The sequence below is a fragment of the Lichenostomus cassidix genome, chromosome 17 (genome assembly GCF_008360975.1).
Source record: "Lichenostomus cassidix isolate B80296 chromosome 17, HeHo_3.0, whole genome shotgun sequence".
Taxonomy (NCBI): domain Eukaryota; kingdom Metazoa; phylum Chordata; class Aves; order Passeriformes; family Meliphagidae; genus Lichenostomus; species Lichenostomus cassidix.
The window spans coordinates 8,646,008-8,671,319 of record NC_139497.1 but is presented as its reverse complement, the minus strand read 5'-3'; the positions used below and the strand labels follow the sequence as shown (position 1 = coordinate 8,671,319).

Below are 25,312 nucleotides of genomic sequence, written 5' to 3'. Positions count from 1 at the left end.
AGGCTGAAAACTTCTTGGAATGGTTTGTTCTGCAAAATCATTGGAGATTTTGATTGTTCATTTTTAATTGGGGGTGAAAATGAATTTCAAAGCATCGGAATTTTCTCTGGGAGTGAAATTGAGTTTGTGCTGATGGTTCTGTTAAACATCTCCTGAGATGTTCCCCACTGAGCTTGCCTGAGGTGTTATTGCCAGGTGGAACAAATGCTGCTCCCTGAGTTGGTTTATGGAATGTTAAAGGTGTTCCAAGGCTGCCTGGAGCTGCTTGTCTCTCCCCACTCTGGTTTTTATCTCTCCCTTCTCTCCAGGTTCAATTTCCAGGATGAAACTCCAACCACGAATTTCGATACCTTCCCTGCTGCCATCCTCACTGTCTTCCAGGTAAAGCCATACCTTGTCCTGGGGGAGTTAGAATTGGAATTCCTGGGTATTTTCTTCCTGCCTAGGGGGGGCAAAGAAGTCCCCAAAAATCTGTGGAATTTAGGAAAGGGGAAGTCCTTCCTTCTCATGAGCTTTACTTTGCTCACCAATCTGTGTGTCACTTAAAAATCAAATTAAAAATCAAAGCTGTGGTGTTAAGAAAATTAGAACAGAAGATTTATTGCTAGGGGGAAAAAACTATAAACCAGATATTTCTGTGCTGAATTAAAATCTGTATGTGCCCTTTATCTTCTGCAGTCCCTGCCCATGGAGTTGCAGCTCTGGCAGATGCAGTGCTTGCATTTAAAAGCCTGATTTTGCAGCTGTTTCCTACCTTTTTAAAAACCATTATTTAAAAATGTTTAAAATAATTTAAAAATATTTAAAAGAATTATTTCAGGTGTTTTAGGAGAGAGTCAGGGCTGCTGCACCTGCTCCATGTGCAGGTAACCCTCACAGATCCAGGGAACTTTTTCCAGCATTTCCAATGTGAGCTCAAGCTGAGGTTTCCCCCCAGACTCAAACTTCCCTGGATCTCAGCTAGGTTTGCCTGATGGATTTCAGTGTCATGACCCAAAAAGGAGTTCAAAAGGAAGGGAAGGGAGGTGCTGACAATTTGTGGGTTAAGGCAGAAAAGGAATCTCCAAGCAAACGTGTGCTGTGAGCTGTGCAGGAGCAGCTGCTGTGGGGATCCCTGGGGCCCAGATGGGAGGCAGGCTGACCTCATAGGATATTTATTGCCCATCCTGGGGGATTGAGATTTGCAGGATATTTCAGTGCTCATCACAGGAAGGGCTCAGGGACACCTCCAGGGATTGCCATGGAGCAGCTCTGGATGTGAGCAGCTGGGGATGTTGTGGTGGTTTGCTTTGGGGTGGGGGAATGCTCAGCTGCAATATTTCCTTTTAGTGCTGAGATAAACACCCTGTAATGGAGGGTCAGTGGGATGAAGGAGAACACTTGGTTTGTGACATTTGGCTGGAATGGCAGAGCTAGGGGTTAAACCCAGCAAAATCCATCAGCCCTGGGTTAGCTGTGCTCTGCCAGAGGATTTTGACACCCTCTGCCCTCAGTCCATCCCATGCACCCCTGCACTGCTAACCCCAGGGCAGTTTCTTCACTGTGGGGTTGGGATTCCTTCCCAAGCTTGCCTTCCATCCCCTCAGCCAGGCTGAGCAGAGCAGCACCATTCAGTGAGCACTCAGAGTGCTGAACTGATAAAACTGGGTACACCCTGTCCATCCCCAGCCCTTCTGGAGATTCTCTGTGTGAGAATGATGTCCAGCAAAGCCCTCTGCCATCTGCTGTAGCCCTTTTGATTGCAGCAGGCCTGGCTGGGCCGTGCTCATGCCACACCATGAGAAGGCCTTGCTTTCACCACCTGGCTGAGCTGGGCCTGAATTCCCTCTGAAGAGCATCTGCATTTATCAGAGCAGCCTGCCTGGGGGATATGGCATGGAACTGATGGATTTAGCCTTCACTCAGGCATTTCCCTTCCACCCCAGCCCTCTGGAGCACCAAAATCGTGATCCTCTCCCAGCACTAACCTGCTCATTATCCCATTGACATTTCACAGCAGCTCTTGATGGCTGCTTTATTCCATCACCTTGTGGCTCCTCGGCATTAAATGGTTAATATTCAATATAAATATTAAATAGATGCACTCCAAATGTTCATTTGGGGCAGCTGAAAGCAGTTTGGAGCCCAGGGAATGACAAAAGCCTTCACCTTGCTCCCAAGTCCTTGTGGCCTGTGCCTCTCCCTTTGCAGAATTCCTTACAGCATCCCTGAACAGACCTGATAGAGCAGAAGGAATTGGATTTGCTGCTCGAGGACAGAGCCAGCAGATCCCTGAGGCTGCTCCCTGATTTCCTCCAGCTGATGGGTGACAAAGTGGGAAGGACATCAGCTCTGTGTCTGTCCTCTTCCCAGGACCTCAGGGAGCATCCTCAGCTTGTCCAGGCAGGCTGCTTAGTTTAGATTCTTCATCTCTCTGCAAAAGCCCCATGAAATATGTCTTTCTTTTCCTGTAAGTTTTTTTTCCGCTCCTGAACAATCCAGAAGTTGGATTTTGAACCCAGACCCCACCCTGCTGGACTTTGTGATACCTGCAAATCCTGGTCTGCTTGGGAATTGAAAAGTTCCCAGTGGTTTCCCTTTTTTGTGTGATCAGAAATCACTTTTTATGGTTATTCCCAGAAAGCAGGAGCAGTTGTGAGTTCATGGAAATTCTGTGAGTTCACCTTTGTGGCCAACACTGCATAACTGAGTGGCAGATTTGCAAGCCCAAAGCCCTGTTTCATATTGTGTGCTGCAAATCCAGAGCAGCTCCAGTGGTTCTGGGCTCTGCATCCTGATTTCTGCATCATTGGAGGCCACATTCTGAATTTAGGAGGGGAGTTGGTGTCTGCACTCTGTGTCCTTGTGTCTAGACTCGCTGCTAGCCCAGTGCTGTCATCAGCAGCAACCTGCAGCCAGAAATTTCCTCTCTCTCAGCAGCTGACAGCCAGGCTGGAATTTGTAGTCTGGAATTTGCAGTCTGGAATTTGCAGTCATTCCAAGCACGCTGTGTGCACATGGAACTCCATTACTACAGCACACATCAGCCTTTGGGCTTTTTATCTTGATTTTTTCACCTGCTAAACCCAAAGACATCTTCATATTTAGGAGCTGGATTTTCACATCCCAATGTTTTAATGCAGTAAAAGTGGTTGTTTGACTCTGCCAGGGCAGGCAGGAAGATGTGCTGATCTGCCCAAAATTGTTGCTGTGCTACAGATTTTGGTGAAGAAAGGAGTGCCAGACAATTCAGACGGGTGCAAAATGAGCATTTAGTGGAGCAAGGCTTGCTGGAGTCTTACACACTGATTAGTTTTCCTATTTTTCTTGTTTTCTAATTAGCCCTGGGTCAATAATCAGAGGTGCAGCTCTGTGTTTGTCCCTGCAGGGCAAGGAACATCACAGTCTCCTTCAAGCTGTCCCCTGCTCTGTCCTCACACACACACACAGATTGCTGCTTCTGTTTAAAGGGTTTTTTTTGGGCTTTGTGTCCCTGGGAGAGCTGGGGAGGAGGCTGTGGTGTGCAGCCCCTGCAGTGGCTGTGGTGCCCAGGGCTGCAGTGATATCCATGAATACTGCAGCTGCAGGAAGGCTCGGAGGGGCAGAGGAGGGGTGGCAGAGCTGCTCCTGTCACAGTCACTCCTTGGGGTGGTGTGAGGGCTGGGGGAGCTGAGCAAAGCCAGCCCTGCCTGCAGGAAGGGCAGAGAGGAGCTGGAGCTGGCAGAGCTCCCACTCTGGGCACTGCACTGGGAGCTCGGGGTGTTCCTGGGGTGGGAAATGCCCTGCATGGCACTGGTGAAACCTGTGATGTCTGCTTGGCTTAGCAACGGAGAGAGGGAGAAACGGTGCTGGGAGTGAAGTGTCACAATGGGGCTTTTGTTTTCTCCAACTGTCTGAGAGCTCCTGGTCGAGGTGGGCAGTGGGCAGGTGACCCAGAGGGGCAGGGACACCCAGCCCAGCTCCTGTCCTGCACAGACACCCAACAATGCCACCCTGGGCATCCCTGGCAGCATTGTCCAAACACTCCTGGAGCTCTGGCAGCCTCAGGCTGTGCCCATTCCCTGGGGAGCCTGGGCAGTGCCCAGCACCCTCTGGGGGAAGAACCTTTCCTGATCTCCAGCCTGACCTGCCCTGGCCCAGCTCCAGCCATTCCCTGGCTCCTGTCCCTGTCCCAGAGCAGAGCTCAGAGCTGCAGCCCCTGGGCAGCTCTGCCCTCAGTCTGCTGCAGCTGAACAATCCCAGTGCCCTCAGCTGCTCCTCATGGGCTCCTCCAGACCCTTCCCATCCCTGTGTGGTGCCCAAAACTGCCCCAGCAGTCAAGGCTGCCCCAGCCCAGAGCACAGCAGGACAATCCCATCCCATCCCCACTGCTGACACTGTCCCCACGGGCTCATCCCTTCCCCAGGGACATTCCTGGATGTCACCGCTCTGCCTGGCTGCCCCAGCCCTGCCTTTCCTTGGAATGACCCTTTTTCCCTTTTCCCCCCTCCCCACTCTGGCTGTGCAGATCCTGACGGGGGAAGACTGGAATGCTGTGATGTACCACGGGATCGAGTCGCAGGGCGGGGTCCGCTCGGGAATGTTCTCCTCCATCTACTTCATCGTCCTCACCCTCTTTGGTAACTGTATCCTTCCATGGAGGTCCTTGGTGGCACCAGAAATTCCTAGCTTGCCCTCAATTCTCACAGCCTTATACTTTAAAATCCAAATTGTTGCTGTGGCTTTGCTCCTGACAGCACTTTGGGGTAAGACATGAAGGTAAGTTGACCAAGTTGGTGTCACTTTTCTTACAGCAACATGAGAAGTTTCAATTCAACTTAATGAAATTTCACTTTAATTGTTATGTTTGACCTTGGAAACCTTCTATTATGAGCTCGTTGATGTTGTGGGAAAAAGAACTGCAGTCAGGTCAGAGCAGGACCTCTGTGCTTTGAATATTTTCACAAATAGTTTGTGCTTGGTCAGGGGAAGGAAGGATTCAGCTGGGTTTGGTGGAGGTGAGGAGATGATGGTGGAGGTGAGGAGATGGTGGTGGAGGTGAGGCTCCATTCTCTTGGTGACTTTGTCTGTGGCACCTTAACCAGCTGTGCTCTCCTAAATGCTCCAAATTATCTCCACCTAATGGAAATGAAAATTGAATTCTGGATCTCAGGTTTCAGGCTCTGGCAGTGCTCAGTGTTTCAAGCCTTGCCACGTGCAGTGTCTGGTTTGTTCTTCTGAGAGATGGAAATCTCTCGAGGGTAAAAGCAAACAGGGAGTTTGCCACCCCCAGATGTGGCTGGGGAATGGGTTCTGTGTCCCAGAGGTGCAGGGAGGCAGGAGCAGAGGGACGCTGGGATGGGATTTGGGACACAAACAGGCACAGCCATTCCCTGATGGAGCAGCTGGCTGTGGTGAGGAGAGCCAGCAGAGGAGAGGTGGCTCTGTCCCTGTCCCTGTCCCAGGGGTGGCTGATGCTCACTGACACTTCCATCAAGCAGCTACAGCATCACTGGGGTGAGGACACAGCCTGAAGCTGAGCCAGGAGAGTTCAGGGTGGACATCAGGGAGAAGTTCTTCCCAAAAAGGGTGATTGGGCATTGGCAGGGGCTGCCCAGGGAGGTTTGGAGTCCCCATCCCTGGGGGGGTTTAAGGAAACACTGGATGTGGCTCTGGGTGACAAGGTGGTGGCAGGTCTTAGGTTGGCCTTGATCTCAGAGGACTTTTCCAGCCTGGCTAGTTCTGTGGTTGTGTGATTGATTGTGTGATTGATTGTGTGATCGTGTGATTGATTTTGTGATTGATTCTGTGATTGTGTGATTGATTCTGTGATTGTGTGATTGATTCTGTGATTTCTGGCTGCAGCCATGAGCTGTGTGGAGCCAAAGTAAGCATCCCTAAAAAAGGAAACCCAGAAACTGTGTTAGAGACGAGGCAGCCCTGGCTGCTTTGTTTGTTCTGCAAAGTGGGAATAACAACCCCCAGTGCTGCTGCTCTGCTCAGGAGCTCCCAGGGGGATTTCCTGACCTTCTTGCTGCTCACAGTCCCAGCGTTCCTCTTTTCCTGGGAGTCTAGTTTGGGTTGGGAGATGTAGGAAAAGGGAAGGATGCAGTATTTGGGTTAAAGACAGAGTTCCTGCTGGAAAGGGCTGGAGTGGAAGTGCCAAAATGTGGGACATCAGCACCCAGCCCTTTGGCTTTGCTGGAATTCTCTGCTCCAGCATGAGGAGCAGAGCCAGGGCAGAGCAGAGTAGCCAGTGGGAGCTGTGCCTGTCCTATGAATGCTCCCATGGGATTGATCCCATTCCTGGAGCCTCAGCAGCAATGCTCAGACATCTCACAGCAGCCAGCATGGCCCTTCCAGAAACACCAGGCTTTGGAAAACTGGGTCAGTGGAGAGCAGGGAGGGAGGGAGAGCTCTAAATCCTCCGGGCTTGGCATTTGGAAATGAGATTAAGCTGTAATCAGGCTTGACAGCACAGCTGAGGGAGAGACTTTTAACCTCTGAGCAGCTCTGATCCAGCATTTTTGAGGAACAGTATTAATTCCCTTCCTCACCTTTCCTCCAGAGGGGAGTTCTCCCTTGTCCTTTAGTTTTCATTAGCAGGGGAAAGCAGGGGATGTTCAGGAGGAGGGAAGAAGGACCTGGATCACCTCCTGCCACTGCCATGGATTTGGTATTTGCTGCTTCTTGCCCTGCCAGAGCGGAGAGTGGAAACCTCCACATTTCCCCTAAATCTCACCCTGGAAGAGTGCAGCCCTCCTGTTTTCCATCTTGAATTCCTCCCTTAGGCATCTCCAGTACCTCTCCCATCCCCTTTGCCCACAGCCCAGTGCTGGTGGCACAGCTTGAGCTCCTTGGGGCACTGCTGGGGTATTTAGGAAGGCAGGAGGATGTGCCAGGTGGGATTCTGTAATTCTCCCCGAGTCCTGCAGGCAGGGCTGAGTTTGCTGCAGGTGAGCTTCTGTGAGCACAGAGAGAGGGAGGGATTGGCTGGCAAAGAGTAACAACAGCCAAAAAACCTTCTGGAATGTCCTGGAAGGTTTTTTCCCCTCAACTTCTGAAGTTTCCCAACTATCTAAAGAGAAGCTGTGGCTGCCCCTGGATCCCTGGCAGTGTCCAAGGCCAGGTTGGACAGGGCTTGGAGCAACCTGGGACAGTGGAAGGTGTCCCTGCCCATGGCACAGGGTGGAACAAGGTGGAACCTGAAATTTCATGTCCTTCCAAACCATTCTGGGATTCTGCAATACTTCCAGTGATCAGAGTTATAAATCTGAGACAAATCCATGAACTCTAAGGAGATTTACATCTCTGCTGGAGATTCAGAGGTGTTCTCTGGGTGGTCTTGCTAGAAATTCAGTGTGAGCCATCAGTCCTTTCCCAGGGAGGTGGTGAGAACCTTCCTGCAGCTCTGCTGGCCTTCAAACACTGCAGGGGAGAGCTGGGGCTGGGGGATGAGTGGTTAAACCTCTGCCATGTCTGTTTTCCATGGAAATTGCTCCAGGAAAGCTTGTGCTTGAAGCAGCGTTTCAGTGAGGTCAGGGCTGCTCAGCAGCTTTGTTTTGGGCGCTGAGAGCAAAGAGCAGGAAGGGATTTATCCCTGAGAGGGACTTCAGTCAGCAGGAACTGTCGGAACATAACCAGGAGCACCTGAAAATCAACTTTTGTTTGCCAGAAGAGAACAATCCTGCATTGGTGCAGGAGGTAAAATAATTATTAATGTCAGTGAGCACAGGGTGAGGCACCTTGGGGACACCTTCCCAAGGAGATCCCACAGCCCAGCAGACACCACAGGGACACTCCACAGAGAGCCCTGGCAGTTGTTTATCAGCTTAATTGGGATCAGAAGCACAGGATCATAGGATATCCTGAGTTGGAAGGGTCAGCAGGGATGATTAATTGACATTAAATTCATTATTAGGTTAGGTTAATGTGACTTTACTGCTACAACTTATGACATCTGAAAGATCTCCCTCTGCCTTACACAACTCCCTTCAAAAAGCTTTAAAAATCTTTTTTTTTCCCCTGCAATGTGGTTTTTATCACTTGTCAGGTGTGGCTTTGCCATCCCTCCCCACACAGCTGTGCTGAGACTTAATTTCCTAAGTGGGACTTTTTGCCTTTATTTTCTTATTCATTTTATTTTCTTATCTCAAAGTCTGAGCCCTTTTGGGATGCTGAACTTGGATTCCTCTGCTGGGAAGGGGTTTCATGTCAGTTTGGGAACTTTGCCATTTGGTGAGATCACTTTGAAGAGTTTGGGGACACTGGATCAAACCTCTCTGGAGGACTGGGATGGGTGATTTGGGGTGGCAAAACTGGCAAAATCTGCTCTTTTTTAAACCTGAGGGACTGGTTTTCCTCCCAGAGGTGCTCAGGGCATTGTGATTTTTCCTTTTCCTGAAGAAAAAAAGTGGATTGATGCTGGGTTTTGTTGCTCCTCACTGCACTTGGTGCTTTTTTGGAATCCATTTGCTTTTTCAAGGGATCATGGCAAAGAAAAGTTTGTTTTTCTAAGTCAGAAGTGTCTCATGTTACACTTCCCGATCCAGGGAGTCTGTGTGGAACCAGAAATGGTTTAATGAAAGTTTTATGATTAAAGTAACAACAGGATTTGGCCCATTTTCTAGGAAATTACACCATGCCTGTGTTCATTGTTCTCCACTTAATTGATAAATTGAGGCATCTGTTGAGGCAAAGGAAAAGAAAGGAAAAAAAACTCCATGAAAAACTGCAGAGGAGCCTGCAAAGCAAAGCAGGAGCTAATTCCTGGCTCCAGGCTGCCTCCTCCATGGCTCTGCCCAGCTTCTCCACAGCCTGGCGCTTGGCAGAAATTTGGGAATCCCCCAGCTCTGCAGAAAGGACTGAGGGACCTTTTTTTAGGGCAGAAACACCCAAGTCTGCCAGTCTGTGTCTGCTTGGAAATGGATCAAGGCAGCCTGATCTGATAAAAAGGAATTAATGCTATTTCCAGGGGTTGCTAGTGTTCCACGAGGCACTTCCAGTGTGTGGGAGGCAGGGCAGGGAGACAGTTTTATTGCTGAGATGGTTATTCCCAGGGTGGAAGTGTTTCTGTCATGTTGGAAGTGTCCCAGAGGGAGAAACCCAAACAGCCAGCACAGAGCAGGGCTGTCCCAAACTCAAAGCAGCCCTCATTCCAGAGGAAATGCAGGAATTCATGTCTTTGGGAAGGAAAAATCTGGCTCTTTGTGGGAAAGGGTGATGATTCCAGCATCATCTTCCTCTTGTTCCTCACCCACTGGGATGGAGGTGCTCCAACCCCCTCCTTGCTGTGCTGCTGGGATGGGGGAAGGAGCAGGGGATGGGCAGCACATCCCAAACCTCCCTCTGTCCCACAGGAATCACCTTCCAGTGGGAAAACCCTCCATCCTGTGAGACATGATGTGGAGAAATCCTGGCTGGAGAAAGCCCAGGGCTCTGCACCCCATGTCCTGCAGGGTTTGTGAGGATTCAGGAACACCCAAAGGGATCCATCCAGCTCCAAGCTCTGAGACACTCCCTCAGAGGGAATTAGAGCTGGGAATGGCTGGTTCTGAAGTCTGGGCTGAAATCTGTGTGGTGAAACTCTGCAGAGGGGAAGCAGTGGGGCTTTGAGGTGCTTTTTGGGGCCAGCTTTGGTCCCCATGTGCCTTGGGAAGGCTCCTGAGGCCGTGCCTGTGGGACAAGGCTCTGCAGCAGCCAGAGTGGAGCCACAGGGATTTCTGGGCACAGCCCTGCTTGGGAGAGGGGAATGAGCTCCTGCAAGGCTCCTCTGGCTGTGGGGAAACCTCAGCTTCTCCTCCAGACAGCCCTCCAGGGAATGGCAGACAGCAGGAAGGGCACTGAGGCCATGGAGACCCAAAATCTCCCTGCAGGCTGACAGCACCCTGGGAGCTCAGCCCTTGCTGTCCCTGCCCTCCCAGGAGGCATTTCTGGCTCCCCCCTCTCACCAGCCTCACCCCAGTCCTGTCCTCACTGCTGCTCTGGGCTCTGCTTCCACCCCACAGGCCAAGGCAGGAACATGGACCTGATGGAAAATCCCAGCATGGTTTGGGTAAAAGGGAGCTTAGAGACCATCTTGTTGCACCCCTGCCATGGCAGGGACACCTTCCACTGTCCCAGGTTGCTCCAAGCCCTGTCCAGCCTGGCCTTGGACACTGCCAGGGATCCAGGGGCAGCACAGCTTCTCTGGGAATTCCATTCCAACCCCTTCCCACCCTCCCAGGGAACAATTCCTTCCCAATATCCCATCTCTCCCTCCCCTCTGGCAGCCTTAAGCCATTCCCTGTGTCCTGTGCCTCCATCCCTTGTCCCCAGTCCCTCTCCAGCTCTCTTGGATCCCCCTACAAATACCTGGATGAGTTTCCTAAAACTCCTGCAGCCCTTTCCCTGGGTCTATGGACCATTCCCATGAACATTCCTATTTGGAGGAGCAAACAGCTTTGCAGGGCTCTGCAATGAGTGACTCTCCTGTCCCAGGTAATGTGCAAGAGCCAAATGCATTTTTCTCCTTGGGAGAGTGCTTTTGCTCTGCTTGCCCTCCTTCCCTATGCAAAGGCAGCTGATTTATGGCTGCTTTGGGGCCATTCTGCAGCCACAGGGCCGGAATAACAACAATAAAATCAGCAATAGCTGCACTCGTTAGGTGGAAAAATGGATGTAAAAGATGAATAAATAATTCCAGGCCAGCATTATGTCTCAGTGATCTAACACAGCTCTGCTGAGAGGCCAGGCTGCTGTGGGCACTGCTTTAGCACTTCAGCTGGGCTTAGGGGATGGTTTATCAGCAGGGCTCCTCAGCTGGGGTTTGGGGTGCTGCTCTGCTGGGGCTCAGGGGGTCTGGAATGTCACCCTGACTCCAGTGGGATCAGTAAGGATCGTTTCCACCCAGCAGCACTGACCTCAACTCCATTTTCCCATGTCCTCCATGTCTTTTCACAGTTCTGTACACATAAATATGCAACTGTTGGCTTGAAATGCCCCATTTCCTGCAGCTCTGCTGGCTGGCCTTGCAAACAAGAGGGGAAAATGAAGTCCTGCATCTCTGGGCTGGAGGGGTGAGCTTTCCAGGATGGAAAAGTAGGGGCTCTGGGAGCACCAGGGGGTCTCACCCTGCACCCCTGGGGTTGTGAAGCCCTTCTGGTGCTGTCCCCTCTGCAGGGCCAGGGGCTGGGAGGGGACAGAGGGCACTGCTCTGGGTGCAGAGCAGTTGGGAACGATGGCACAGCTTGCAGGGGTCAGTCCCTAAACACCAATGTCTGTGATGGGGAGAAGGGCAGCAGGAGGGGAATAGTTGCTGTGTCTGCTGTGTGAAGAGTTTTTCCTCAGCTGCTCCCACAGATACTCTCCTGAATGTCTTCCTGGCCATCGCTGTGGACAACCTGGCCAACGCCCAGGAGCTGACCAAGGTAGGTGGGACATTTCTGTGTCACCCTGAGGCATCCCTGCTGTCCCTCTGCTCACCAGAGTCTTGCAGAGAGGGTTATTCTCCTTATTTTATTTTATTTTATTTTATTTTATTTTATTTTATTTTATTTTATTTTATTTTTATTTTATTTTTATTATTACTTTCTTTTGTCGCTATTAATTTTTATTTTATTTTATTTATATTATTATTTTCTGGATTTTATTTAGTGAATATTTTGTGTTTGGTTTATCCCAGAGTGAGCCCACATCACTCATCTCACATTTGCTGTTTTCCAAGAGCAGAGGAGAAGCAATTAACAGGTTTTTTTGGCTGATTGGAAGCTCAGGCAGGAGCAAATTCAGGTGTTGTGGTGCTGCTTTTGCCATCTCACACTTTGTGTTCCTTTCCTTGCCGTTTAAAAATTAAAATTAAAAAAAAATTAAATTAAAATTTAATTTAAAATTGGATTAAAAAATTCAAATTTTCCAATCAGCTCTGGGCAAACCAATTTTCAGAGGCTGTTTGAGCACTCAGGGAAGATGTTGGAATATTCCTGCCTCTCCCCAGGTGTGAGAGGAACCAGAGGCACACAGCCAGTCCTGGCAAGGGATGGAAATGACAGCAGTGGAGCTTTATGGGATGCAGAGAGCTGGATGTGAACACAGGTTGATCTTGGAGCATCTCCTCTGGAGGATATTTCTATTGGAGCATTCCCTAGGGAGAGCAGCTCCCAGGCTGGCTGTGTGCAGGAGGATTGTCAGTGCTGCCCTTGGTGCTTGGGTTAGTACAGAGCTTTGGGCTCTTGGTGTGCTCAGGTGGATTTAGGAGGAGAATTGGGGTTTTTTGCATGTTTATAGCTTTTCTCACCCATTCCTGCTCTGCTGCCTCTGGCACCAGTCCCAGTGCCCTGCTGGGAGCACCCATGGTGGTGGTTGTGGTTTGTAACTGGAATTTCCTCCCTCCTGGCAGTGGCAGAGCTCACTGACTGTGTGCTGAGGCAGCAGCAGGCAAGGCTGATTTCTCTTTTTAGGGAAACTGCAGCACTTCATGGCCCTGGATCCCTGGCAGTGTCCAAGGCCAGGCTGGACAGGGCTTGGAGCAGCCTGGGACAGTGGAAGGTGTCCCTGCCATGGCAGGGGTGGCACTGGATGAGCTTTCAGGTCCTCCCAACCCAAACCATTCCATGGAGCTGCTCAAAAAATGTTAAAAATAAACATTTGATGGTCAGGGTTGGTTTGGTGGTGGAGCTGGCACTGCTGGAGTTGATCCTTTCCAACCTTTCTGGTTTTTTGGATTCTCACTGCAGCTCCAGTTCAGGGACACAAATTTCTCCATTTCTCACCCTCCTGCAGCTGCTGGAGACCAAAACAGCCAAATGTTCCCAGTCCAAATCCACATCCCAGAGCTGGTCTTTGCCATCTCCCCTTTCCTGCAGCACCAACTCCAGTTTCCAGCTTTTCTGGAGCTGTTTCCTGACGTTTCAGCAGGAAAGAAATTCAGAAATACCCAGCTCAGCCCCTCCCAACAGCCTGCTGGCTCCCAGGTGTAAAATAAATGTTCCAATTCCACGTTCTGCATCCCTCCTCCCTTCAAATGCTGCTCAGGGCTGGATTTAATAGCTCTCTGTTGTTTTGGGGTTTTTCCTTTTTTTGTTTTTATGGGATTTTTTTGTTTTTCTTCTCTTTTAGCAGCTCAGCTGTTTCTCTGCTTCCTAAAGCTCCCAGAAATCTCCAGCCTGGAGGCAAAAATCCTCCCAGATTTCTGGGCATCCCTTGCATGTGCAAAGAGGGGAGATCAGGCCCAGCAGAAATCTTGGATAACGAAGCTCATCCTCCTCCTTTCTTAATCCTTTAAGTGCTTTCTTGTGAATATTTCAGCAGCTGACAGGGAGGGTTAGAGAGCTGACTGTGGAGATGTTTGTAAAGTCTAATGAAATATTGATGGATTCAGCAGCATCGCCAAAGCTTCTGAGAAATTTTTTTTTTTCTTTTGTTTGGGGTTTTTGTTATTTTTGTTTTGTTTTGTTTTGTTTTGTTTTGGGATTTTCTTGGGTTTTTTGGGGTTTTTTGTTTGCTTGTTTTTTGGGGATTTTTTTTGTTTGCTTGTTTTGGGGGCTTTGTTTTGTTTTGTTTTTGGGGGGTTTTGGTTTGGTTTGGGGTTTTTGGGGTTTTGTTTGTGGTGGGGTTTATTTGTTTGTTTTTAGGTTTTGTGGGGGGTTGTTTTTTGGGTTTTGCTTGTTTTTTGTTTGTTTTTCATTTGTTTTTTGGGTTTTGTTTTGTTTTAATTTTATTCATGATCCCCCAAAAACTCACTGGGGCTTTCAAAAGAAGAAGAAAAAGATCCAATTCCATTAGAAACAAACCTGTAGAATGAGAGATTTACTGCTGAGGAAATCTGCTCATGATGGCCCCAGAAATGGCTCAGAGATACAATGAAGTTACTCAGCAGTCAGTTGATCCCAGGGGGAATTTCCTGACATTTCTGCTGTGAAATTAATTGGGATCGGTGAATATAATGTGGAAAACTGAATAGAATGTGGAAAACCATCAGCAATTTGAAATGCCTCTGTTTAGGGGAGACAAAACTTCCCAGCCTCAGGACTGAAATATTTCAACTTTTCCCTTTCTGGATGCTAATTTGGGATTTTTTTTTCTGTGGCGTTTGGACCATTTTTCACTGCCTGAGCTGGGCTTTGTGACCTGTGAGAGGAGTTAGCAGAATTGGGACTATATTTAACTGCAGCTTGATCATGCCATGCCTGTTACAAATCTCACCAGTGCTTAGGAATGACTCATTTTTTGGGGGAAAAAAAAGAAAAAAAAGAATCACCACCTTTGCTTTCAATCTATAAAAAATCTGCTCTCCAGCCTCTGCCTTTCCCTCTCCTGCTCTTCCTCTTCTGCCCTTGCATTGACTCAAACTCTGCCAACCCAATTTTTAGTGGTTTCTGAGAACTCCTGAATCCCTTTGGGTTTCCTAACCTTTAGGGTTTTTTCAGTATATTGACAGGTTTTTTTACTGTTCGTTTATTCAGAGCAGAACCTACAATTCCCCCCAAAATTTGCTGTTCAAAATCTCTCTGCTGATCATCCAAACTGTCTCTGGTGCCATAAAGCAGCTCCTTCTTCATCCTTGTTGAACTGGAGTGCAAAACCACACAACTGATGATTTGATTTTCCTGAATATCTTGAAGCAGGAAGTGTTTTCTGATCTCTGTCCACTGCCTGAGAAAGCAGGATGAAAATATGGGTTTTTATATAATACATGAGTTTGATATAAATACATGAATAATCTAAATAACAGATGAATATATAATTTATGTAATACATGAATTTTTAGATAAATATGTATAAAATTGATGAGGAATGCCCAGAAGTTAAGGACTGAAGGGAGTGGCCAACCCAAGAATTGAACATCCCCAAATCGCCCTCCTCCTGCTCCCCTGTGGAAAAGGAATTAATTGGGAGGATGTATTAATGAACACTCAGTGTTAATGATGGGAAGCCCCAAAAATGAGTTTTACCATGTGAGGAATTGGTTTAAATGCAGATTTAGAGCTCTAAAAAACCAGAAAAGGACATAAACCAGGGATTTATGGGCAAGAGCTTTATCTGCACCTGCCCCTGAGCTGATGGATGGTTGGAAATTTGGGAGCTCAAAGTTTCAGCGAGACCTGGAAGTTTTAATATAGGCAAAAAAATGAGTTAATTTTTGTAGTCACCTGCAATATCTGCATGGAAGGAGCTCCAGAAAAACATCTGCTGGAGACTGAGTTCTCTCTGAGTCAGGGTTGGCTGCATTTTGCTGCTCCTTTAGGATGGCAAATCCAGCAGAATTCCTGAGGAGAAGTGGATGAATCCAGGGAGAATGGAGCAGAAGTTACAAATTTGAAAGAGATTTTAGCAGAAGCTACAAATTTGAAAGAGGTTTTTAAAACTGCACCTGGTGCTTTAGGGGCAGAGAGAGGAAAAATCAACAGCCTTTGATTTGAAGGTTGCTGGAAATTCCTTAAAGGAAGGAATACCTTGAATATACCTGAGGGATGTAAGGAAAACCTTAAAGGATTTTTTTTTTTATTGGGGTTTTATTCCTTTTAAAACTTGTATTCTGGGGATAACATTTGTGCTGGGTTGGGATGGGAACAGTTAATTCTCTTTAGAGGAGCTGCTGTGGGGCTGGCTGGGATTTGTGTGGAAGACAAATAGGGATTTGTGTGGAAATCACCCAGAGATGTTTTGTTATTGCTGAGCAGTGACTCCAGAGGATGCAGGGGGGAAAGCTGGGGGGCACAGGGATTTGGGGACACACAGCTGGGACATTCCAGGGATATTCCAGAGCACTGGCATCACACTCAGCAAAAAAAGCTGGGGAAAAGGAAGGAAGGGATGCTCAGAGTGACAACATTTGTCTTTGCCAGTCCTGTTCCATGGGAGGGAGCTCTGCTGTCCTGGAGATGGCAAAACCTGTGGTGGGAAGTGTGGAATTAATTCCTTTTTTGCTCCATGACTTTTTCTTTCCCAATTAAATGGAATTTCTCCCAATCCATGGGCTCTTCCCTGGTTTCCACCCCACCAGGATAGCTACCTGGGGCTGAGCTATGTGCCAACATCAAACCACAAACACCCTTGATTTGCAACAAGCTCCCAAACCTTTGATAAATTTGCTGGGATTTGGCAGCTGAGGAATATTGACTTTGTATAATTGCTCAGCAGGTCTTTTATTCAAGCCTCATTATGGACTTGCAAATATTTGCAAAGGGGAAAAAAAAAAAAAAGAAGAAACTTATATGGTAACGATTTTTTAAATCAATTTTTGATCTTTTTTTTTCTCCTTCAGAAGGAGAAAAAGAAAACAGTTTCCAAATGAGTTTAGTTTAAGCAAATACCACCGAAGTCAGAGCGACGAGCTGTTTATGCAGATGGTATTCAGGGTAGATAAATCTCTATAATTTCCTATTTCAAAGCTGCAGATCTGTCTGCTTTCATTATTTTAATCATGACTCCTTCCAGCAATACCCTGGGAGAGCAGAGGCAGACCTGTGGCATCCCATCAAGTTTGACAGAGGAGGCTCTGCCTGCTCTCCCTGTGGTTTTCCCTGGATTTGTGAGATGTTGGCATTGCCTTTGGAGCTCCTGTGCTTACCCTGACATGATTTATTTTGGATAGAAAATTCAAGGAAGTTGACCCTCGATGGCCACTGAAGGTCAATCAGGCTGTTTCTTTGGGTTTTGCCCTCATTTCAATGATTAAGATCCTGCATTTTGAATTTTAGAGATGTTTTTCCTGCTGGGTAGGAGGAAATAAATCCCATTTACACCCTGCAGGCTGTCCAGCAGAGGTTCAAAATCCTCCTGATCCAGGGAACTGCAGGAAGCACTAACAGAACCCTAACAACCATTTCATATGGATCCTTTTTGTTTTCACTCTCTGAATCCTCAGGGAGCTGAGGTGGTTGGGAATATCTGGAGTAAAACTGACGGGAGCAGGAGCAGTCCAATCCATGGGATTTTGTCATTGGTTCAGAAAAATCCCATTGGCAGGAAGGATTTAGGGATCTGTCCATGAATTTCAGTGGGCTTTAGAGGGCCATGACACACCCAGGGCTGGGATAAATGGGGTCACTGCAGCCTGGAATTGTCCCATTCCTGCTCAGGGCTCTCCTTGCCCAGTGCTCTGGGGTGAGAGGAGACCCAGGAGAGGTGAGAAAGCTTTGGGTGGGAGAGGTGCTCTTGGGACAGAGAACATTTGACCAAACCTTGTTTTCTCACCTCAGCTTGCACCAAACCTTGGGCTCCTGGTGAGAAAATCTGCCCCATGTTCAAATTTCTGTGTCCCTGCAGCACATCAGTGACAGCCACCCCTGGGTCAGGCCCTGGGGAGCTCTGGTTATTGTTGTCCCTTGATTTATTCCATGATTTATTGTGGTGTTAAACACATAATCTCCACCATGGTATGGTGAAGACACTTTATTGCAAAAATCCAGGGTTCTTAAACTGTTTGTTATGAGTTTACACACTTGTGAGACACAACAAATGTGCTTAACCAACAGCACAGATCAGGATAGGAACAGCATCAGGTGTGACCAACCACAGCCCCACAGTTATTGGTTCTAATCATTGTTTTACAATGTATAACTTGTTTTTCACCTCTAGTTTAGTGGAGTCATTCCCAGAATGCTTTTCTAGTTAGCCAAGGTGACAGAAGTGAGCAAGGATTTGACAAGAGCAGCAAAGCCCTCACTTTGCAAGGCCTTTCTGCTCTGCAACAATGTATTCCATGTGTGATTTATTCCCTGATTTCTCTCCCTTCTCTGCCCCAGGACGAGGAGGAGATGGAGGAAGCCACCAACCAGAAGCTGGCCCTGCAGAAAGCCAAGGAAGTGGCTGAAGTGAGCCCCATGTCTGCAGCCAACATCTCCATAGCTGCGTAAGCCCCCTTTGATTCCTTGGGACATCATTCCCGTTTTCCTAGGGAGATCATTCCCGTTTTCCTTGGGAGATCATTCCTGTTTTCCTAGGGAGATCATTCCTGTTTTCCAGTGTTCTGTGTGTCTGTCCAGCTGGAGCATCCCATGGCACTCTCTGAGCCCTTCTGCACCACCTCTGGCACTCACAGGGCTCTAGGTTGGCCAAATATTCAGTGCTGAGCGCTTAATGAGGAGTTTGATTGAGGATTTCTTGCAGTTTGGGTCTCTTTGTGATGTCTCATCTTGGAATAACTGTTTCAGAAGGATCTTTTGGTTTTTGAAGCTGTCCCAGGATAGATTTCACCAGGTGAAGTGTTTACATCCCACTTTGGATTTTTAATGATGTGTGTGCAGAATTAACTAGTCTTTAATAATCTCAAGAATTCAAGTGTAAAGGCAACCTCTTAAATAGCTGGAAAACATGCTTGAATTCCCTTTCCTTGCAGTTTGAAAGAGCTGGGCTGAATAAAATCATGTCTGTGAACAGGTTTGGAGGTAGAAAAACCAATTTGAATTTTCAGATTCCTGGATGAGGACGAGCACAGGCTCTGTGACACCAAAATCCTTGGAATTTGCCACCTTTTCCTGGATCCTAGAGGAGCACAAATGAGGTGTAGGTGGAAATATTTGTCCAAATGGGTATGCTTGAGATATCCCTGGAAATGTCCAAGTGTTGGAGGGACTTGGAGCAGCCTGGGATAGTGGAAGTGTCCCTGCTTATGGCAGAGGTTGGAATGGGATGGGATTTTCCAACCCAACCCATTCCATGTTCTCTAATACCTTCCAAGGATTTGCTGCAAAGGTTCATTGAACTCTTCAGGAATTTCAGCAGCAGCAGCACCAAAAAGTGTGGTCCTGCATTTTACTGAGAGCTGCTGATGTTTTCCAGACCCCTTTTTACAGGGGAGACCTCCAAGGGCTGGAGAAGCTCAAGCATAAAAAAAAATGAAATTTCCTGCTCAGTTTTATTGGCAAATGCCTGAACTGCAGCCGGATCCCTGCTTGTTCCTTCGGTGGAAATCTCTTTTTACTGGGAGTTTAATTCACTTTAGCAAAGACAAAAGGCCAAGTGGAGCCAGTTTGTTACATGGGAAGGAAAAGAATATTATTAATTTCACTATTTTATTCTTCTTACCATTTTATTTTGTCATTACTGCTGTAATCAGTTCCTATTTATGCTCTGCCTGTTTGATGGGTTTAAATATCATCTTTCCCTTACAATTATTTTCTGTCCAGCCTTGAAAAGAAGTCAAATGAGGATAATTGCTTTTGCTCTTTGATGAATTTCTTGAGTTCTGGTATTTGAAAATGCAAGATGATGATGATGCTTATTTGCTTCTGTTTTAATCAAAGCATTTTGCATGGGAAGATTTCTTAGAAATCAGCAGAAAAAACCAACCCACTTCCTTGGAGCTAAGGTTGAAATTGCTTAAAATCACCTTTTCCCATGACTTTTCACAGGGACAGTTTTGTGACAACCAATCAAAATGAGGACAAAATGGTGAATTTTTGCTTTTTTTGCCTCAAGTTGAATCAGCCCAGCTCCCACCTGCACTGTTTGGGTGAAAATTCGTGTGAGCACAGTTTGGAAGTTGATGGTTCCCACATCTCCTGTCCCTGTCACCCAACCTCTGCCTTGTGACATCTTCTGTCCCTGCTGCAGGGCCAGGCTGAGCCCCCCCCGGGCTTTGCTTTGGGGCAAAAAAGCAGCATTTCAGGCCAAAAATTGATGCCCCAATGGATGATGCCATAGAGGAAAAGGCAAGGGAGGAGTGAGGTGTTTTGGGAGATGGGAAGATGGTTTTGGGTGAATTGGTGGCTCATGATCCCTGAGGGATTTGATGAATCCATGGCAGAGCAATTAGTTTTTCCCATAAATCCCAGGATATTCTGAGCTGGAGGGACTCAAGAGGATCAAATCCAGCTCTGAAGTGAACAGCCCAACCAGGGATTGAATGTTCATCCACAGGGAAATCCAGAAGGGCTTGGCAGCTCTGATCCCTTGGATTTTGAGGTGGTTTGCAGCACCCATCCCTGGGATCTTCCTCTCCAGTGCAGCAGGGCTGATGTGGAGACCTTTGGGCACCCAAACCCACCCCAACACCTCATTTCTCCTGCTCTCAATCCCCACGGTTTATCCCCCCAGGTTTATCCCCTTATTTTAGTCCCCACAGTGCTCTCAGGGTGGAGCAGAGGCTGTGACAATGGCAAGTCCTGGCTGATCAGACTCAGAGCTGGACATGCCAAGAGGGAAAAGAGTATTCTTAAAAATGGGATTTTTGGCATGAGGAGATACCACCACAAATCAGACGCCTGTAAAACTTGGGTAGAAAAAACTGGGAATCCAACACCTGTAGGATTAAGTGAGCAAGGGCTGGGAAAACTGGGATTGAGCTCCCCAAGGCCTGCTGCAAAGGTGGCTCTACCCAATCAATTTATAGTCTTATTTTCTCCTAAGGAATATTTTTTAAAAATTTATATTTTTATGTTATTTTCCCAACACGTGACAATGGATTTCTGTAACTACAACGGGCATGGATTGCATGGCTCAGTGTTCTGAAAACATTGACATTTTCCCTACCTGCATCAGTCCAACCAGGCTGGGAGCAGAGAGCACCATGACTTGGATTATCTGAATCATGCTATCCATGTTCCCAGAGTGTTCTCCACCTCCCACAGAGGTGACAAAGCTGTCCCTGGGCTGAGCCTGCTGAGAAATCCCTCTGGCTGTGCTGTTTCAGGGCTGAGGTGCTGGTTTATTCCCTTCCCTTCTCAGTCCTGCCCCAAGCACTGTCTCCCCCTAAACCTCCTTCCAGACCTTTCCATGCTGTTGGATCCTCCCCCTCCACCATTTTTCCAGCACAGTGTGAACTCTGCTTTCCTCCTGTGCCTGCAGTTCCCCTGCTCAGCTTCTCCTGCCCCAGCCTCCCTCCCTAACCAAGCTCCAAAAACCATTCCATTTATCGTGTTGCTTGCAAAACATCATTTCCTAAGTGTCAGGACCTGCTTGTTCCCCAGTGCTCCAGCATGCTCAGAGGCTCTGAAGAGGCACCTTCACCTTCCCACCTGGAATTGGCTGCTGTGGGAGCCAGGAATTGGTTTGTGATTGATGGACAGCAGGGAATCTCTTTTAATAACAGGCTCATCATTGCAGTGCTGTGCAGGGATCATTTATCTTGCATCTGCCTCCCACTCCCTGCACTTGGTGTGGAGCTCCTGCCTCATCCAGCTCCCAGAATTGCTCTGGTTTGCCTTCTGTTTCGATAGGATTCACCTGAATCACATTTGTCTGACCACAGTTGGTTTTTTCACCTGGTGAACTCTATCCTGAAGGATTTCTGTTGTGCTTTCTCAGGGTGAAAAGGGAGGGTGGTGTGTTGGTTTGGAGCTCCTGCCTCACCCAGCTCCCAGCATTTCTCTGGTTTGCCTTCTGTTCTGGTGGGATTCACCTGGATCACATTTCCCTGACCACAGCTGGTTTTTCACCTGGTGAACTCTATCCCAAAGGGCCTTTTTTATCCAGTGACTCCTCAGGCTGCAAAGCGAGGGTGGTGTGTTGGTTCTGTCACTGTTTGCAATGTTTGGCTGCTGACAGGCCATGATGTGTTTGACCTGAGCCCATTGTTTCATTCTTCTTTCTGTCATTTCTTTCATTTGTTTTCCGTTTAGCGTTTTCCTTGCTTTGTTGTTTCTGGAGGTGAGTTCTGGGGTTGTTCTGTTTGCCCAGCATTGTCTCCAGGTCCCTCTGTGTCCTTTGCTCCACTCAGACCTGAGGGATTCACAGAGCCAGGGGTGTTTAGGGCAAACCATTGGTGCAGCTTCCTCGGCAGTCAGGAAAGAGCAGACAATTCCAAGGGGACAATTCCAAGGCTCTGGATGTGCAAAGCACTTTGTGATGCCACTGGCGGGGGAAGGAGGAGTCACCAGGCTCATCCCTGTGGGTCACAAAGAAACCCCGATACAAACAGGGATTTTTCCCTGGTTTTGTCTGGCCTGATGGCTGAATTCCCCGTGTTTGGGATCCTCCTCTGCCTTTCCTGTTCCAGCCAGAGCTGCACCAATGGCATGTACAAAAGGGGCTGCCAGGAGCACACCTGGCACAGCCACAGGGACACCACCTGGGGCTCCCCTGGCACCCACAGCCCACACATTCCCAGTGCCCTCTCTGGACCTTGGCTTGGGAAAAACCTTAAAACAGCAATTTTCCATCAATCCGAAATTTGGAGATTGCTAGGTAGTGAGCCACACTTAGGGCTCACTTTATGCTTTATGCACTCAGAGTGCTTTATGCACTCTGTAACTTATGAGGTTTGGGGTTTTATTAATTCCATGAGGTAATGGGTTGCAGTTGTAGCCAAATCCTAGGAAATCATTTCACCACAGGTATGGAGGTGAGTTTTGGGTGGGAGGAGACCTTGGGTGGTGGATGAAGAGCTGTGGACAGCGGCAGAGATAGCTCTGGGACTTTGGCACCTAAGCACAGCCCAATTGCCCACTGCTGTTTTCCAGAGTTATTTGTACTTCCCAGGACAACTTTCCAGCCTCCAAAGAACTCTTCCTTGTCTCCAGGTTCCTGCTGGTCCCACCCAGGGCTGCTCCAAGCAGTTTGTGTTTCACTGCAGGCCCAAGGGGACAGTGCCTGGCACTGGCGAGGTAGCACAGCACCAAGAGCCATCAGAGGTGGCACCTCAGTCACTTCACCCTCTCTGTCCCTTTTGTACAGGTCTGGGGAAGCAGGGGAGGGGGGAACTGCTCTGTTTCTCCAGGTTTTCCATCTCGGAGGTTCCATGTTTTCCTTCTGTCTTGGGAGCACCGTGGCTGATTTGCACATCTCTGTTGGGCTGTGGGTACCCAACAGGACCCAGCAAGAAGCTGCCAGAACACCCAGCGTGACCCGTGCTGTGCTGGGGGGTGTAGATTAGCAGAGGTGTTCTTTTCTCTTGCTGGTTGTGATTCCTTCCCTCTCCTCTGCCCCTGGAGTGTGTCAGTGTGTGAGGTTCTGTGGTTCCTCCCGGGAGTTTTCCTTTCCATCCTCGCTGTCGGTGTCACTCAGCCACACCCAGAGCCACTCTCTGGGCTTTGGCTCTCATTCCTGGTAAGTAAAATGTGAAAATCAACTCCTCCTGCTGTTTTGCCCTGGGAAAGGAATCTGCCTTGGCTTTGTGGTTTCACACCCTGTGGTTCCAGTGCCAATCCAGGCAAATTTCTGCCTTCAAAAAGGTGGATCCAGCAGAGCGGTGAGCCTGGAGTGCTGCAGGACTCGTGTGACAGTGCCTGGCCAGGTGACAAGGACAGAACATGGCCTCCATCCTGCTCTGCACCAAAGCAGCCAGGGACACACTGAGCTTCATCCCAGCCTCCCACCAAGGGACGTTCCTCTGCTTTCAGCACTTCAACCCCAATTTTCCGCAGGGTTTTGTGGGAATTGTTTTGCCACCAATGCCCTTGCACAGGGTTGGCTCTGACCTCCAGGTCAATCAGGGTGCATTCTCCTCCATCCCAAGCTTCCCACCTGTTCTGCCAAAGGAATTTCTCAGTTATTCCTGCAGTCCAGGGTTTGTTCTCAGTGCCAGCTGGGGGTTCACCAGCCAGCCAAAGAGTAAAAAGGTCCCCAGCTTGAGCAAGCTGCAAACAATCATTTTCCTGGCCAGCCAGCAGGGCCTGCCAAGCCCACTCTGACTCCTGCTCCTATTTCATTTGGCACCAGGAAAACACTGAAATCCTGAGGTTTAGGTAAAATACTTCACCTGGCTGCTCAGCAGATTGTTTGCTTCCAGCAAAACTTTTATGATGCCTTCCATAATTTTTCATATATTCACTCCAGGTTTCTGAACCTCTGGATTTTGTGTTGTATTTTGTGTTGTATGTATTACCCGAGCCAACATTTCTGGTTAGAATAATCCATTAATTTTAATAAATGTATATTTAAAACTCTACTTATATGATACCCAGAGAACATTAGATTTTAACTGGGCCTGCTGGTTTGCTGCAATTGATTATTAACAGATCTAAACGCTCGTGAAAGCAGGAGGAAAAATGCTGCATCTGAACAGGCAAATTCAGGAGGTGAAAGGATTTTACTTTCAGTCATGGGGAGGGTTTTTGGAATGCTGTGGATTGATAAAAATGATCGATTAGAACTATGAAAAAATTAATATTTGGAATCATGGTTTTCTGTGGATTCCCTGCCAAAGGCAGAACAAACCCTTTTCCTGTGTATTTCAGTGATTTCTATATTTACAACGCCCCCATAAATGGTGTTTATCCCAGCACTGGATGGAGGACAATCCACAAAATCCCTTGAGCTTCAGGAAGCTCCTCTCAACCCTGTGCCCTGCCCTGCTGAAGCTGCAGCACAGCTGAGTTTTTAGGCACAATGCCCCCTTTTTGGACAGTCTGAGGCAGGCACATCCCAGTCCCTGTGCAAGGAGAGAGGTAGGTGCCTCTGAAGAGCCATCCCAGGCAGGGACTGAGGAGAAGCTGCCTGGCACCAGCTCAGGTGGATTTTGGAGCCTGAGGTGTCCTCTCCAGCCCTTGCTCCATGCTAAAGCTTCCTCCCCGTGCCACAGAGCAGGAATTAAATCCTGCTCCACTTGGAAAGAACAATTTTCAGCCCAATCCCCAGCTGGCTGTTCCCAGAGCTCCCTGAGGCTGCAGAGGTGGCTCCTGCAGGACCTTGGCAGTGTGAGTACAGCCCTGGAGCCAGAGATCTCCGTGTGCCTTTCGGTTCCCCTTTTCATTTTGTCACCCTTTTGGTTCCATCCTGGACTCTGGCTGTGTCCCATTCTCCAGAGGGTGCTGTGGCTGTGGTTTCCACACCTCCTGCAGCTTGCCTGCTCTCCTCCAAGGTGCACAGCAGCATCCCATAGGACACCACGGCCTGTACCAGTCTCCTCCCGATGTCTTTTATGGTTTCTCTGCTCGTTTGGTTTGGTTTTTCAGTTTGGTTTTGGTTTTTTTTTTTTTTATTTTTCTCTTCTTTTTCTTTTCTCACTTTTTGTTTTCTTTGTTTGTTTTGTTTTTTTGCATGTGCAGTTTTGTAAAGCAAACTCGAGGTACTGTATCTCGCAGCTCGTCAGTCTCCAGCGTAAATTCACCGTGAGTTGCTCTCTGTTACGATTTTCCGTGAATGGATTTCTCATTTAGAGCTCTGTGAACCTTCCCCTCCTCCTGGTGCCTTCACTCTCCCTGTGGTTCTTTCCCCCCCCTCCCAAAAATCATCCCCATCATTGTGGAAAGCCTCCAGACCAACATCCAGGGAAAGGACTGGAAGGTGTCTGCCATTGTCATTCGATGCTTGTGATTTGTGAGCAACTCTGTTGTGTTTCATACATTGACTGTCACTTTTCTCCCTCTTCGTTCCTTTTTCTCCCTTAATTCCTTTCCATCATTTCCCTCTTGAACTGTTTTCCTCTCTTCTCCTGTCTCCCCTCGTTTGATGGTTTGTCTTGTTCTCACTTGTGTTTATTTCTGGTCTCTGT

General features: G+C 48.1%; 1 protein-coding gene across 10 annotated transcripts in view; it reads left to right on the top strand.

The window, feature by feature from the left end:
• The window catches only part of CACNA1B (calcium voltage-gated channel subunit alpha1 B), a 279,796-nt gene that overhangs the window by 167,474 nt on the left and 87,010 nt on the right, over positions 1–25,312 (top strand). For 6 of the 10 annotated variants that reach the window (XM_085076372.1, XM_085076378.1, XM_085076376.1 and 3 more), the window contains 5 exons: positions 309–381; positions 4,487–4,604; positions 11,299–11,366; positions 17,685–17,791; positions 24,867–24,929. In XM_085076372.1, the coding sequence (XP_084932498.1) occupies positions 309–381; positions 4,487–4,604; positions 11,299–11,366; positions 17,685–17,791; positions 24,867–24,929 (429 nt within the window). The remainder of the gene's footprint in view (positions 1–308; positions 382–4,486; positions 4,605–11,298; positions 11,367–17,684; positions 17,792–24,866; positions 24,930–25,312) is intronic. The other 4 variants (XM_085076379.1, XM_085076377.1, XM_085076375.1 and 1 more) reach the window with 1 other exon arrangement.